The sequence below is a fragment of the Nothoprocta perdicaria genome, unplaced genomic scaffold, assembly GCF_003342845.1.
Source record: "Nothoprocta perdicaria isolate Ctin4 unplaced genomic scaffold, notPer1 scaffold_52, whole genome shotgun sequence".
NCBI classification, from domain to species: domain Eukaryota; kingdom Metazoa; phylum Chordata; class Aves; order Tinamiformes; family Tinamidae; genus Nothoprocta; species Nothoprocta perdicaria.
The window spans coordinates 1,974,372-1,990,715 of NW_020455777.1; the positions used below are offsets into that span (position 1 = coordinate 1,974,372).

The window sequence follows — 16,344 nt, forward strand, 5'->3', positions numbered from 1 at the left end:
TGCTGATTCTCTCGAGTATATGTGTTATGGTTTGGATAATCCGAGGAAATAAGCGGGATGAAAGTTGTGGTTAGAGGCAGAATCTCGTATTAGATCCGTTGGACCTAACCGACTCCAGGGAGAGGAACCTCAAGATGCAGCTGCTTTTTTCCAGCAGAGCTTATCTTGCTCTGTGATTTTGTCATAAAAGAATCCTCAGGAAGAAGAAAGCAGGGAGAGGTGCTGGAAACCAGCTTTGTTTGTGTTCTTTTCACAGAATTATGTGTTTTTATTTTGAAATATTCTTTTCTCTGCCTCCTTGGCAGAGAAGAAAGAAGTGAATTGGGCGAGGAGACAGAGGGGTGTTGAAGAGAGGTGGAGATGACTCAGGTTGTTTGTTTTGTTCTTTTGCTCTGACGAGACCGTTGCAGAGGAAAGAYGCTGCCTGATATAACAGGGGCTGTAACTATTTCTGCAGGCATTTTGTGATTGCCTCTAGTTTSMCTTTGCTGTGAATATGGGAAGGTGAGGCGTGTGTTTGAAGAGCCCTTGCAGGAGGCTGCRTTCCTCTGGCCCTGAGCATTTGTGCATGTGCTCAGTTTTATTCATAGACGTTGGATTACTATGAACAGAATTATTATCTTGGTGCAGTAAAGCTCRTTTGGAGTTTTCTATGGCTTTATTATATTCAGTTCCTCTTTCCTTCCTTCCTGCTGTGCTGCCGCCTTCTCCCCCCTAGTCTTCTTATTTAAATCCAAATAATCTCTGTGATAACTTATACTGGAATTTTACTTTTGCCTTGCTTTCAATTTTACAGATATTTTCTTTAAAGAATAAATTAACTTCTTCCAAAATCTGATACAGCATCTACATTGCATGTCATGCAATATCAATGTTACATGAGTTTTTAAGAACAGCTTGCCCAGAGGATGAAAATAGGCATCAAATATAATTTTTTCCCCTAATATCATCAATCAACATATGCAGAATAACCAGATTTATTTTTCATTTAAGGAAGAAAATGAATTTTTTACCTATGCTTGATTAGTGATTTTTTAAACTTTTTTAATCTGGTTCCTGAATTAAAAAAAAAAAAAAAAAAAAGGGTAGTGAGGAAGAACGAAATGAATAACGAATCAAAATTATACCACATCCTGCTGACTGTACTCAAAATCCAGGCTCAGTAACTAATGTGGGGAAATCCCTTGAGTTCTCTATTTTCTACCTAAAATCCCCTTGTTTTATCAAAGCAAAACAAGTGGGGAAGAAACCACCTCGGCGATATTTGGCTTTCTGACCCGTGTGTGGCAGCGACCCTCGAGCTCTCGCTTCTTTCCGCAGACATTGCCGTGGTGGAGATGAGCGATGCCTTCCGCCAGCCCTCCCTCTTCTACCACCTGGGAGTGAGGGAGAGCTTCAGCATGGCCAACAACATCATCCTCTACTGTGACACCAACGCGGAGTCTCTGCAGTCGCTCAAGGTAGCTCTCGGGGCAAGAAGGCCGTGGGTGGAAGCCCCGGCTGTCTAACTCCTGAAATAGGTTCTCTGTTTGCAGGGGTAACACAGAGGCCGMTTGTGGTTCACGGAAGAATGACAAAAATGTTCTGAGGCCTGGAAAATATGTTCATGGTGAAGTGCTGGAAAACTCATGTTAGCTTTGCCAAGAGAAGATTTAGGTGACTGTAACCTAGCCAGTTAAATAGCTAGATTTTAAATAGCTGTTCATGCAAAAATTGACAAATTTCAAAATAGAAATTACATGCATATTTTTGACATTCAAGGGAATTACCAGCCTGCCGTGTGGTAAGTTGTCGTGGTGGAGAACAGTGAGATGAGAGCGGACGGGGCGTGCAGGTGTAGCAGGACAGTCCTGATGCTTTAGCTCCCACAGCAAGGAGCAGTTTCCTGGGCGAGCTTGAAGAGGCCTCCAGACCTTCTGCTSGGTTAGAGGGGGCAGCTGCCCTCAGCACTGCTGCGCTGGGCACCRGTGCAGGGTTGGTGGGAGGAAACCTCTGCCTTGTCAGCGGCACAGCTCCCAGCGTGGCAGGCTGGCTGAGGTCAAAGTAGCAGCGTAAAATAATCCATGATGCAGCCGAGAAACTGACACCTGCTTCCTCCTGCTCATTCCCTAAGCGCGGGGGTTGGAGAGGACAGGCTGCTTGGGTGGCAATCTTCTAAATCACTTCCCGTCCCTCCGAATCATTAGGTCTGAGTGGCAGGTGCTTTATGTCACTTCAGTTCAATTCTAGGCATTGCCAGAGAGAAGCATCTCAGTTAGCAATTTGATGAGCTGAATACCCAGCTGCCACTCAAGGTGATTTGAAGCAGGACATGAAGCTTCCTTGGGTACCTGGGAAAACTTATTCCTAGCTTGCAAGCTGGCCACTTGCTTGGTCCATAACAAGGGAATCCAAGTCCTGCCCAGTGACACTTGCAGGTCCTGGCTGCTTGCTGAAAGGCTGCCCCTTTTTCTTGGACTTTCCATCGATCTAGGGCTTTTAATTGTTGGCAGTGAAATCTCTTCAGAGAGCAGGGCTCCTTCCCTGCTTACACAGTCACTGCCTGTGCTGGGGGCTTGCTCGTGCGTCCCCCAGGCAGTGTTTGCTCCTGGATCCGTTCCAACCTCACTGCCGAATTTCTGCATGTGTAATAGTTCTCATCATGTTCGTAAGAATGGTGGTGAATTCAAAATGGGAAATGGTTGTGAAAATGTGCCAAGCACAAAATTCCAACACGTGACTTAACTAAGGTGCAAAGAAATACAGGTAAACTTTCACTGATGGGATATTCACGTGCATGTGTGCATAGTAATTGCCCTTGTTTTGAATGTAGGCAACGCTCCTGTGTGAAACATGGYCCCTCATTCAGGAGGCAGAGCTGTTGCCTGATGCTCCCAGTGTGGAAGGTGTGAGGGGGCCTCCGTTTCACACTTTCCATTTTGCCTGTTGGGAAGAAAACGAAGCAGCTCAGTGCTCCCCGTGGCAGAGGTGGAAAGCAGCTCCCCAATAAGCCCAGTGGGGTTGGTGGCTGCAAAGAGCTGAAGCTGCTCACAGAAGTTTTGAAGTGTCCATAAGTGGCTTGTCCTCAGGCAGCTTCTTGGGCTGGACGCTTCAATTGCTGGGCAAGAAGCCTCTCTTTCCATCTTGCTTTGAATCCCTATTCTCTGAATTCTTACACATAACCTGTGAAAACTTGTTTTTTTACCAGACAGTTATTAGAGCAACATGAGTTTATACTTATTTGAGAAGCTAATGCTTTTCTGTCTTTCAGTGCAAGTCAGTTTTAAACTACTTGAAATCACACTTGTACTATTTTTAAGGTTTCTTCCTCTGACAGCATAATGGCCCTTATTTTAACTTATAAACTATGAATACATATGTATTCATGCACAGCTTTTGGACAGGGGCCCCCTAGGAAAAAAATTCCACAGACTTTGCTTGTGTGCATGTATGCACTCCATTCTGTAGTCTTTTGGTGTCTCCTGAGACRGAATTTTATTTAGATTGATTTGACAGGCTTAGAAAACATCTCCTTTTCCTGTCATGTGTGCTGTAAATGTTAATATTGTCAAATCAGACTGATCAGATATCTTTCCTAGTAGTTATTCRGTGCTATTAACACTTTTTTTTTTTCCTTCTTTCCCCCAGGAAATTATTTGCCAGAAGAATAATGTAAGTATGATTTATGGGTGTCAGCTGAATCCTAGGCATTCCAACCTTCTGTTCCATTTAATGTTGTTTATCTGATTCTGTTTTCTGCTTGAATCATTTAACATTTTCGTAGTGTATTTTAGAGTTAGATGCAGAATTCTGGAAGCCCCAGCAGAAAGCCTGTGTACATCGCTCTGTTGCTAGGTACCAGGCTCCCTTCTCACCTTGCTTTCATCTCTCTGTAAAATTTTCCTTGCTGCCTGTACTTCTCCAGCATATTTTTCCCCACACCATTTTTAWCTGTTATTTGCAGTGTTTTTTCTCGTTGTCTTTTCCCACTTGCTCCCCTCGTCCGTGTTGTTCTTCCAGAAAGCCCAGAGCTCTGGCTGAGGGCTGCCGTGTGGGGCCCGGGCCCACAGCTGCCCTCTTGCTCTATGTGGGGTTTTGTTTGGTTTGGGTTTTAACTCTTTAAATGCAGTTTGTAGACTTAACTACTGATGACTGCCACTATGAAAAGACTTCTTTGAGAAGGATGCGATTATTTACCAGTGTAAGTTCCCAAGACACTTCCAAAGTCAGTGAAGCTTGGCCCTAATGCTAAACTTTAAATCATGTGTTCTTTTTCGGTAAAAAACAGAAAAGCAAAGCAGGTTTAGTATTTTTCTCTGTATCTATTGACAAAAAAAGTGCTTTCCAGAGATTCACAGAATGCTATGAATGGCATGATAAACCAGAAATCTCTTGTGCTAATGAAAATAACCAGTTAGGGCTTTACACAGACAAAAGAAACTTTGAGAACAGTAAGTAAGGCCTTCTGTGTAAAGTCATGTGCTACCTCTTGTGGTGTTTCTGTGGTGKTTTTTTTTTCTGTCTGGCAACYCGGATAGACAGGAATCTAGGTAACAGTGTGACACTCCAACACGGTGCCTCAGAGGAGCCAGGGGAAAGAAAACTGTTATTAGGCAACAAGCTCACTTGGGCTCTTGGGCTGTAATGTTGGTTTGTGCACTAGAAAGAGTGGTAATGTTGTCTTGTTGTGCCATTTTTAAATGATAGGCCGTGAAGCTAAGGTAGAGGGAGGAATAATAGCTTGACCTTTATCCATTTGATAAAGAGTTGTTCCACTTGTGCATTTAAATTKGGATAGGTGGCTAAGAAGGTGTCATTTCCCACTTCTAGAAATGTTTTAGTAGAAGCTGCATAAAGAATGTGTTCCTTGAGAATCTCTGGTGTTTTCAAGCACACCCACACAACATCTTTTCTGGGAGGAAGTATTTTCCCAGGGGTTAGAGCAGGAGAGTCAGTAAGACTGGCTTAGCGGCCAAGGTGATGGGTGCAAGTCCTGTTTTCTGAAAATCATATTTGTTCATAAATTGTGAGACTTTGGGATAAGTTGATACATGAAAGGTATCGTTCTTCAGAGACCTTGACTTTGATGCCCACTCTTACCAGAAAGAGTTATGTGAACAATTGATTTTGCAAATATGGAAAAAATGTAACTGGCGCCTGAGTAAAACAAGACTTTAATCCTGCAGTTCTAGAAAATGTAGGCATAGATGAAAAAATAAATTTCCATTTTCAGCTGGATCTAGCCAGGATCCCAATGCACTTTAAACCCAAATCCCTTTTTTCTTCTGTCTTCTGGATTTTTCTGCTCCAAATAAGGATGAATATGATATTACATGGCGAGGGTAAACTGCATGAAACTTGTAAGGGCGCAGCAGTGAGAGRTAACATAGACTCATTTCCTGTTATATGTGGTTTTATAGCTATTGAGTTGATAGAGCTTGGATCTCTTCCAAATGTTCCAGTAGTATCAAAAAAATGTCGTTTTACAGGGAGTGATACTTTGACAGGAGGCAGTTGCTTTGATATTCAAAAACTAAAGCTTAGTTTTTGCTGTTATCTGATCTCTGAGGTCAACCAAGCAGCAAAACCATTCTAGGAATTATTAGTAAAGAGTTTCAGTCATAAAGAGATGTCGGAGTAAAGGTTACAGCACATGACTGTACTTAGTTTTAGCTCCCTAGTTTTTATTTCATTCTAATTCTCCCTAGCTTGGATGCTACCAGCTTTGAAGAAAAGCTCCAAGCCAGGCTCCAAGTGGTTGGTTTTGCCCCGCTTCGTTTCATTTTTGAATGAATATGAGTCACATTAATGTTCACATGTTACACATAAGACTTGCAGCCAGTCTCGGTAGCACCTTGCACAGAGCTCAGATGTGGTTTAAGGCTCTTGGCCACCTAGACTCGGAGTGCCAAGTGGCCTCAGGAGCGGGACCCCAGGGTGCCAGGTGGGCCGGGGAGAGCCGGGCCGCGGCTGATCCGGGGCTTTTCACACGCTCCCCTCCGGCAAATGATTTGGGAACGCTTTGGTCTTGGTATTCAAATACTGAACATGTAGTAACCATCAGTAAATACTGTGTTGCTAATGACAACTGCGGTATTTAKTGTTATTTATGGTACCTCAGCATCTCTTGCTTACTCCTGTGCATTTAGAAGTCCTTTACTAATATATTTGGCACATACTTGCCTTGGAAAAAGTTAGAACTTTACATTCCTTGCATGAACATGATGAAAGGATAAAAGTAAAAGATACCCCATTTTTTTAGGAAGCATTTAGGATGTAGCATGGTTGCAGTAGGCTTTCATTTCTGGGCATCACAAGAAAATGGGAACTATTTAACAGAGCAGAGCCAGTCTCTGTGGTTGGGATTGATTTGGGATGCTTGACCTGGTTATGTTCCTTTTCAGATCAATAGCAAGGCTGTCATCCACTTGGGTGAGATTTGGAGTGAACTCAAACTGTGAGTCTGTGTTCATTAAAACATGAGCACCTGTAGATTTACTGTATGTTTGGGGGATGAAGGGAATAGATTTAATAACTTGTTTTAGGATTTGACCATCTGCTGCCTGTAATACCATGTGCAGTCATAGAATTGCCTTTAATAAAAATCAGATCATCAGGAGAAATGAAATAAGAGCAGATACTTCTCAAAAGAGAACTATTAGGGAAAGTACAAAAAACGTAGCTTAATTATAATTAAATGAGAGTCAGCAAGAAGAAATAGTTTCCATTGTGAGAGGCTGGTAATTTTTGTCTCCTCTGCTGATCTTTCAGAAAACAAGTTAAGTTTAAGGTGCACTGGCCTGTGGGCTGGGCAGGAGAGTGGGATCCTGTCAGATGCTGCCATCCATGAGCAAGACGTCTTGTGTTTGGGGTGCTGGTGGAAGAAGTGAGGTATGGGGGGTTGTGCTTCTCATCTTAAAGGACGGTTTTCTTCTGTCTGTGGATATTGGTCTGTTAAATGGTTCCGAAAGGGTAATGTTGATAAAGAACCTCAGGGAACTGGGAGGACTGGGCACCATTGGATTGCTAGGATGTGGAAGATTCTCGTCGTCCTTCTGAAGGTAAACTCAAGGTCTGAGTTGAATGTGCAGAACAGAAATGTTCATTTATATAGCACCAGGTCTTATTAGAACTAGCAGAGGAATGTCTTGAACAGGATACTACAAAGGGACATTAGAAAAAATATGGGGCAATTAAAACATTCTTAAAATGGTTCACAGATTTAGTCACTTGGAGGTAAACATTCATGCAGGTATCACTGGCTCCAGCCAGTACTTCTGCTTTCTGATCACTCGGGCTGATTTGCCGACAAGGGCTGTGGTACCGCGGTACAAATTCTCTCTAATATTTGCCTGATGCCGCCAGGTACCAAATGTGCTGGCCCGAAGCCTGTGCAGATACGTGTGCTCCTATCTCCCAGATATAACCAGTGCAGATGATGGRGGAGTTCAGGGCATGGTCCTTATCGAATGCCCCGGATTCCTGTGCCTCGGGCTGCCCGCGCGCTCGCTGCAGGCCTGGCCCCGGCCCCTTCACTCCATGTTTTTCCAAATGCGCCTTAGCTCGTGGCTCAGGTGACCTGCAGAAACATCAAAACTTTCAGGGCTGTATTTTGAACGTTGAAACTGTAAATGATGATGACTCGTAAACAAATTGGGCTGGAAAATGACACTTCTAGCACCTGCTTTTGGTTTGGGGAACTTTTCCTGACCGCTTTTTAAGTCCCTTATGCTATTTGCACCTTAAAAGGGTGCGTTGATGTAACGGAGAGTACTGCAATAGTGCTTTGGGTGCTGCTCCTTCAGAAATGGCCTGTTTTTCGCAGAATGGYTGAGGTTGGAAGGGACCTCTAGAGATCATCTAGTCCAACCCCCTGCTCCAGCAGGGACACCCAGAGCACGGGGCACAGGGCGGCATCCAGGTGGGTTTGGAAGATCTCCAGAGAAGGAGACTCCACAGCCTCCCTGGGCAGCCTGTGCCAGGGCTCTGTCACCCTCAMAGCAAAGAATTTCTTAAAGTTTTTCTTGAATAGCTTTGGTGCTGCTAGTTTCTGTGCATGCCATGGGGTGAGTCAGAGCAGTGGATCAAAGGAGAAGTAGCTCTTTGGTCATGGGCACTCAGCAAACCTAGTCTTGAGTGGAGTTAATTAGGGTTGGGAAAGAGTTTGTGAGAGCAGAGTTGGGCTGGAGTGAAGCAGTGAAGCAACTGGGCTGAGGCTGTGGGCACTGGGRGCCAGGAGGGAGGAGAGCCCAGGCTCTGCTCTTGGGCTGGTGGTTTGGCCCTGCCTGGCAGGGGAGCAGCTCCTCAAGTGCTGCCCAGCGGGCTCCCGTGCCCGTCACGGGATTTGYGATGGCGACAAAATATTTAACTTTTTCTAGAGAAATGACTCTTCAGTGACTGCTGCAGAGGGTGGTGGCAGCTCCCGAGGGGCAGCGGCCGAGCGCTGAGGCGGCGGCGCCAAGGCTTGCTCGCGGCGGCGCAGGGCTGGCGCCCAGGGCCGGCCTGGCGTGCCGCGGCACRGCAGATGCTGCCAGCCCTTACGGCACAGCACCGAAACGCAGTAATCTGGAYGACTTTTGCTTAAAACCTAAAAGCCAGGGTTTGGTATCCATGTAACATGTTGCTCAGGGAATTCTCTGTGTCCGGATCTGTAGGATGTCAGCACTGTTACAACCCAAACTGCAGAAGCAGCCCCGTTTGGCAGCACAGTGTTCTCTTTTTTTCCTGTTGTTACCTATAGACCAGCCGTTGTGGGAGGCCATGGACTTTATTATGTGGGAGCAGTCCTGCCGTCACTTATCTTATCTTCCTTCTCCCACCTCCTTCAGTAAATAAAATGTAACTTAGATTTTAATTTTTCCATTAGGTCACCTGTCCTAGGTTAATCAAGTCCAGCTTATTAATACTTAATATAACCTTTATCTTGGAGTGTGAAATTCAGATCTGTATTTCTTAACTTCGCTGAATATGAAGTTGTTCTTTTTAACCAGTTTTACAAAGGAAATAGAAACTTATGATCTTACACTTTTTTTTTTTTTTCCCCACCCTCTTGCTGTATCTGCTTGTTCGGCCAAATTTTTGAGGTTTCAGAGATACAGAGCTCCCCACAAAGCATGTCTAGGTTAAGCTAACACCCAAATTAAAGTCAGGCTGAGGACAAGGTAGCTATGTTCCCACACTGCCAGATGCCAAGACATCCAGGTGAGACTTTGCCTTGAGACAATTCCCGGAGAAACCTGTGTTGCTTGTACGGCTCTCTGGATCTCTGTGGGTTTGCTTCATTCTCTTGTTTTTCTCCCTTGCAGCTTTTCCTGCCTTTTACTGTTCAATTCTTTGCTGCTTATGTGATACTCTGCATCTGGAGGCTGCTGGCTCTGCCTTTCCTCCCTTGCAGGCTCTGTCGCGTTTCCAGGTGCTTCTTTTTTAGTGGAGAAAATGTGTGGGAATTAATTTTTGCTGGCTCTCTTGTTCTACCAGCCTAGGTGTCCTTCCTACAGAAAGCACATTCAGGGTGAGTTTGTGAGAGCTCTTGCTCAAAAATAGACACAGGCACTCTGTTCTGTGAGGGGGAAGAGTAGACTTCCTGCTCGCAGAACGACTTACAAAGACTCCAGCCCTGTCTCTGTAGGTGGCCTGGCCATTATGCCAGGATAAACTTTGAGCTCTGTGGGTTTCAAAAGCTGGAAACATCCTTTTTCAGAGTTGACTTTTATTTAAGAACTGAGCTTAGTGGGCCAGAGGTCAGAGAAATCTTCCTGCAAGCCTCCTTCCTCCTCAAGTTTGTTTTTAACGCACTGACTAAACATTAGGAAGTAAAATATTTGCCCCTGGAAATCTGCAGCCACTTGCCTTTTCTCTTGGCTCTGGCTTCCCAAACTTTTCACCTTTATTAACAAAAGGGAAAAAAAAACATGGGGAACAGATTGCCTACTTTTTAATAACAAGAGTATATAATCATGTTCTATCAACATCTTCTTTTCCTTTATGATTTTGACTGTAGAGCTTATTAGGGTTTAGTGGAGTTAAAGGGGTGGAGGTTTTCTGTTTGATTGTTTTTCTCTTGAAAGGGCTGGTATGTTCCTCAGTAGAAATGTCTGTTCAGCTGTTACACTGCGAAGAGAAGCAGCTTGGATTGCACTGCTTAATTGCTTATTAAAAATATTGTCATCACACACATCCTAATTCTCAAGTTTGCTGTGGGATTGCTACACTCTTATGCAGTGAGATTTATATGCAACAATCTCCAACCAAATTCTGAGTTAGTTATAAAAAGCTCAGTGGATCTCTTGAAAGCGCATATGCCAGAAAAGCTTAAATTCTACAGAGTTTCTTTGTATGAATCAGTTGGGGCTGTATAATGAGGTCTTATGATTTCACAGCCTAATAGGTATAATTTTAAAAATATCATTCCTGCACTTTCCATAGCCAGTCTCTTATTTCTATACAAAACATGCTCTGTACCTCCTGACTTCCATATTCTTAAAATTTTTACATGCACATTAAAATGCATGTTTTATATGCACACCTGGTGTTATGCATTTTAAAACTATGCATTTGACTGCATCTCAGTGTATGGGGCCCAACTTGCCAGAGGAGGCTCTGAAATTGTCCTCATTGCTGTCATAACTCCTGGGGGAGCAGAAGAAGCTAACTGGAAAGTAGGAAGCCTTTGGATAGAATTTAGGGGCACCAAAATGCAGGATCTCCCATTTTTTTTTCTGGGACTTTTTCTTGCTGTGTTGCTGGACACCTCAATAGTAGAACGTATACAAAAGTGAAGCGGAGCCTGAACTTTGATAGCCAAGTGGTGCAACTCTGTCCCTCTTGAATGGGTGGATTTGGACTAGATGAACTCTAGAGGTCCCTTCCAGCCTCAACCACTCTGGGATTCTGTGACCTCCTGCTGATTTTGATGGCACGCTCTTCCAAAGCTGAGGTATTTTAGAACCGCAAGTATTCAGCGCAAATATTCAAACACTGTACCTACCGCAAGCACCAGATCCTTTTCCTCCCTCTTTCCTGGAAGAAATTATTTTTTTCTCCAGAGTGTCTATCATACATTGCTATATGGAATTCTATGTAGTCTGCCAATTCGAAAACATTCCAAAAGTGATTATTCTGACGTACATATGGTTGTAAGTCCCACTGGCCAGAAAGGTTTGYGGCACAGCAGGGAGTTTCATTTGTCATTGTCATCCTAAACTCTGTCAGTCACCTTGCAGTTCGTACGAGGATTAGTGTTCTCAGTTTTCATGTTGTGCTACAATTGGTCTGTGTGTAACATCTGTGAGCCTGACAAACACCTTGAAACCTTGCCTTGCATTTAAGCCTGTCTGTCACTTTGTGGTGCGTACGCTCTCAAAATTGCTTTCCTATTTATCCAATGTGCTTGCTATTTTAAGGCAAAAGTGCTGTCTTTAAAAGGACTCATTTTATAGAAAACAGTTCAGAAATCCAAAAGAATACATTAAAAGTGTATATCAGATTTGAGATGAAAATTGATTTATATAATCCTGGGTTTTACAATCCATTAAAATCCTTGCGTTGCCGTGGTAAGCAGCAAATCTCACGTTGGTTTTTGACAGGTGGATTCAGCACATAATATCTGCAAATGTTTGACGCCGAGGCTTGTCACACCACCCCTGCCCTAACTACTGTGTCTTGTTCTCCTACAGATGTGTACTGGTAACTACATATTTGTTCCTTACATGATAACTCCGCACAACAAGGTGTACTGCTGCGACAGTAGTTTCATGAAGGGATTGACTGAACTGATGCAGCCCAATTTTGAGTCGCTGCTTGGGCCTATATGTTTACCTTTGGTAGATCGATTTATTCAACTCTTAAAAGTGGCACAGGCCAGCTCAAGGTGAGTTCATTTTTCATACCCTTTTGTAAAATGGATATATTTGTATTGATAGTACAAATGCAAGACTGTTTTGCCTCAGGGTGATGAGGATTTGATAACGTTTCCTTCTGAATAATTTAGCTGGACTAAATCTTTCCATTGATTCAACAAATGCTCTTTCAACAAACGTTCCAAATATGAATTGTGGTAGAGCTGTAGAGCCAGAAACAAAAACACCAAGGACATTGTCCCAAATTGCTAACACGAAGTTGTTGCTCTCCAGCCAGTATTTCCGGCAGTCCATTCTCAATGATATCAGGAAGGCCCGGACCCTGTACACAGGCAAAGAGCTTGCGGCGGAGCTGGCAAGGATTCGACAGCGAGTGGATAACATTGAAGTGTTGTCTGCTGACATTGTCATAAACCTACTGCTGTCCTACAGAGACATTCAGGTATGAATTTTAGAGTATTTTTGGGCCTCAAAGGAGGAAATGGAAATGGAATTTCTAGTCTAGTTTGCCCTGTTTTGCTATCTATCAAACTACACCAGTAACAGACACTAGTAAAAATCCCTTATGGTATCTTCACTGATGCTTTTTGCTTTGTTTTGTAGTTATAGACTTCCTAGTACTTCTTTAAAATAACAGTGCTTTCCAGCTATATATAATAACACCTAAGAACGTTGGCATCATATATAAACTATTATTCACCTCAGCTTTGATACGGGACGAAGAGCTTTCAGTGTATGTGACTTGAAGGCTGTGGTAGCATTCTGTGTTATACAGAGGTGTATTCTTGTGAGCGAGCTGTGTCGCCCTACTTAGGGTGTTCCTCAGGGCAATGCAATATGCTTGGGTGCATTTCTGCTTGTCTGACTGGTGCTAGTAACTTCTCACTCTGTTATTCATAATTGCAACTAATAGCTGTTGCTTCTAAAACATTTGACTTTTTTGTTAAATATGTCTGAGTAAGCCACTTTATGAACTAAAAGGTTCTGTTGAAAGGTTATGTTTTGGTTTTATGCTTTTATGCTTACCTCAGAGTTTTGGGAGACTTTAATGCAGGTGCAATTAGCATTGTAATATGTCCATCCAGTCTGAACTGCGAAATGTATTCAGCCCTGCAGCTAACTTCATAGACATGAACTAAAGCTAAACTATGTCCTAAAACTGTATTCAAGCAGTACAAAAGACCTAAGAGTATTTCCCTGCTGTGGATACTCACAATTCGGCAATGTGCCAAGCCATTTGCAGTGTGAGACTGAAGAAACTGGAATCGGTAAAACTTGCAATAATCTGCAAATACATCTCAATAACAACTACCAAGTCTTTATTTGAAGGAGGAGTTTATACAGGCATGCCTCAATGTAACCACTTAAAACTTCATTGTTCCCTTCTTTTGCAAGGATTATGATTCCATTGTGAAACTGGTGAAAACTTTAGAAAAACTGCCTACTTTTGACCTGGCCTCCCACCACCATGTGAAGTTTCATTATGCCTTTGCCCTGAACAGGTAAGAATCTACCCCTTCCTTTCACAGTTGAAGAGTAGTAAATCAGTACTTCGAACTTCTCACCGAGTGGATGATCCTGGTGAATGTTCTTTACTGGCGTCGTCTTGTTCAGGTCAAAGTCCTTAGGTTTTTCACTCAAGCATTTTTGGGGTCTTGGAGCTTTGTGATTAAATTAAGCTAGTGATCAAATTTGTGATTAAGTTATCCTYTCTTACTCTCAGATTCTATTCTTCTTTCTTTGCCTGTGTTATTTGTCTTTCTATAGGTCTGTATATTTACCTTTTTCCTTCCAGTGCTTGAATATGTGCTGAGCAGAACAAATACTCTGTAAAATACACTCCTAAAGTGGGTATTTGGGTGGCAGAGTGTTGCAATATTCATGCTGACTTAGACATTCTTTCATCTGAGTCTTAAGCATTCCAGTGACAGGAGACAGGGAGGAGAACTTCATGAAGGAGTGTCAATCAGCAGACTTCAATCTGCTGTAATTAGAAGCAAATTTTCATGGTGTCTTAAGTGTACATAGAAAATGTTCCACATGCAGCAGCATGCATTGCTTTCTTGGATTAAATCAAAGCCAAGCCTTTTTTTTTTTCTCCTTGAAAATACAGAAAAATGCAATTGAGCAAAGCCTTAAAAGGGAAGTTTTCAGAGGAAGTGAAGAATTACTGCTCCTTTGCTTTTTTTCACAGTCAAGAATATGGTTGTGCCGTTGGCGTCCAGGAGAGCAGAATAAGGTTCAGCAGGTGTTCAGATTTTACAAGATATCTACAGATAAAAACAAATCTTTCTGCTTTTCTCACAGCTTTGAATACTGTAATTCAGGTTTGCTGAGGAGGCTCAAAACCACATACTGCATCTAAGTGATATCAAAACTGCCTCAAGTAATAAGCTAAAGGGATAGATATGTTATCAAAAAAGCTGCCTGGCATGGTTCTGTCTGAATAAAATGTCCAGACTCTTTCTGGCCTATTATAAAGACATAAATATTGAGCCCGTTTTGTTCCTACTTTGCCATAAATTTGTAAGCATTGCAAATTAAAAATCCAGCACATATCTGCCACTTTTAAGCCTTTACGACAGTCATTCTACACCTGTGAGTCTGTAAGAAGTAGTTTGGATGCCAAGGTCACCATTTTCTAAAATAAAAAAGTCTTGTTGTCACTTTTGATAACAGGACTCTCATTCACTGGAGTGCTTAAAACTATTTTTTGCTGCAAAAATGCAATACAGTCCTTTCAGACAGACATTGCCTTGGTTCTGCTGGGAGTTCTTGAAGACAGAAAATTCTACTTTTAAAGATTTGGCTAAAATGCAGTGTTTGGTCTTATAGCTCATCTAACATGACAAAAATTCCTTACTCTGTCTCCAAAGGAGTTCAGATCATTTTTTCCTCCCTTTCTTCCATCTTCAGATTGTAAATTCAAGCAAAATGAACAACAACCACAAAAATAATCATTCATGCTTTGATGTGTGCTGGAATCATTGAGGAAGGTGTTGCTAGGACTAATTGCAGCTTTCTGCTTGTTGGGAATATGAAGGCAGCTTCCTGAGCTAGGTCGGGTCTGGATGGTCTGGTAGTGACTGGTGGGGTTCAAGATGCATTTTTGAGTGTTTGCTATAGAAGTTGTTACATCTTTTGCCTCTCATTTAGGTCATGAGTGCTGAGGGGCAGAGCAGCTCAATTAGGTGGGATTAGCCTGACCTAAATAACACAAGTGCGCAAGTGATGCAATGATGGAAGAGCAAGTAGAGATTGAAAAGTAGGGGCCTCACTCTCTGGAGACCAGCAAAGTATAAATGTCTGTTATCATAAAGCACTGCTGGGCCTGTCTTAACTCTCATCAAGATCAAGTAGCTATTGATTTGATTAGGATTAGTGATAGTCAGTCTGTGACTGCAGAGGAGTTGTCTAACCGAGTTTCCACTCTGAAAATAGCTCTCTGTGGTGGAAGTCGACCAGCAAACGTGAAGAAGCTGCAGACTTATCACTGCTGCTTCACTAGCATGGTCAGTGCTAGAAAAGACAGAAGGAAGCAAACCTTAAACAAGTGGACAGGAACCAAAGCAGTGCTGAGCTGGAGGGCTCTGTTACCTGCTCAGCAAGGAGCACTTCATGGCTCTTTAAGGGCCAGGGTTGGGAGCATCTATCTAGTTCAAAAGAGGCAAACCAGCCTTACTCTGCCCTCTGGAAGTCCTTGAGCAGACCACTGCTGCTCTTTAGGCCGAGGGATTTTCCCTAACTTGATAGAATGGGACTGGTCTGAAGCTTGGAAGGAGAGAACTGAGGGTTTCATTTGTCCTTCCTACCAGGCAGAGACATCTGCAGAGTTTGGCCCAGAACCTGGGTCTTACACAACCTGCGGGGTCTGTGCTCAGGAAAGCAGTTCATACTGACTGCTGAAACGAGTGCTTTTCTTCTGTTTTTTTGTGATTATTTTTGTGATTGTTTTTATGTTATGACGCAAGTGCTCATTCTTCCTCTGCTGCTTAGTTCTACTTAATGTAAATTTATTCTCTCACAGCGCTTCCTTTTGGAGCTGCATACATGAGCTCCTCTTGGAGCTCATTCATTGCGGAGCTAACAAATGCTCTGCTCTCTCGTGCTTGACACACTGCCCGTGTGGACATGTCAGAGCTCTGGTATGTTTTTGTTCATTGGGAAGAAGAACTTCCACTGATGAATTTCTGATTAGAATTTTTTTTTTTTTGAAAAAGTCTTTTTTTTTGTATTGCTTTGTTTTTTGTTTCAAGAGGCAGCCTTCAACAAGGCTTCAACTCCTAATACAAATTATAGCTACTAAAATACTTGAAGAAACTTCTACAAAAGAAAACAGAGCAAAACTCTCCCAAACCAGCGAAGAATGACTTCTACTGAGAAAGGAGCCACTTGTTTGTTTAGTACAAAAATATGTTAAAAAAAATCTGAAGCCTTGCTAATGATGTATGTATCCAAACTGTGACTCACCAGGAAGTGTTTAATGCTTGCAATTATGTGGTTTATC

General features: G+C 42.7%; 1 protein-coding gene across 3 annotated transcripts in view; it reads left to right on the forward strand.

The window, feature by feature from the left end:
* Positions 1-16,344, forward strand: part of MAP3K5 (mitogen-activated protein kinase kinase kinase 5) — an 89,105-nt gene that overhangs the window by 23,285 nt on the left and 49,476 nt on the right. The window contains exons 2-6 of one of the 3 annotated variants that reach the window (XM_026048171.1): positions 1,321-1,460; positions 3,628-3,651; positions 11,655-11,848; positions 12,111-12,279; positions 13,233-13,339. In XM_026048171.1, the coding sequence (XP_025903956.1) occupies positions 1,338-1,460; positions 3,628-3,651; positions 11,655-11,848; positions 12,111-12,279; positions 13,233-13,339 (617 nt within the window). In that variant the 5' untranslated portion in view covers positions 1,321-1,337. Of the gene's footprint in view, positions 1-1,320; positions 1,461-3,627; positions 3,652-6,377; positions 6,437-6,750; positions 6,871-11,654; positions 11,849-12,110; positions 12,280-13,232; positions 13,340-16,344 lie in introns of those variants that run through there. The other 2 variants (XM_026048169.1, XM_026048170.1) reach the window with 2 other exon arrangements.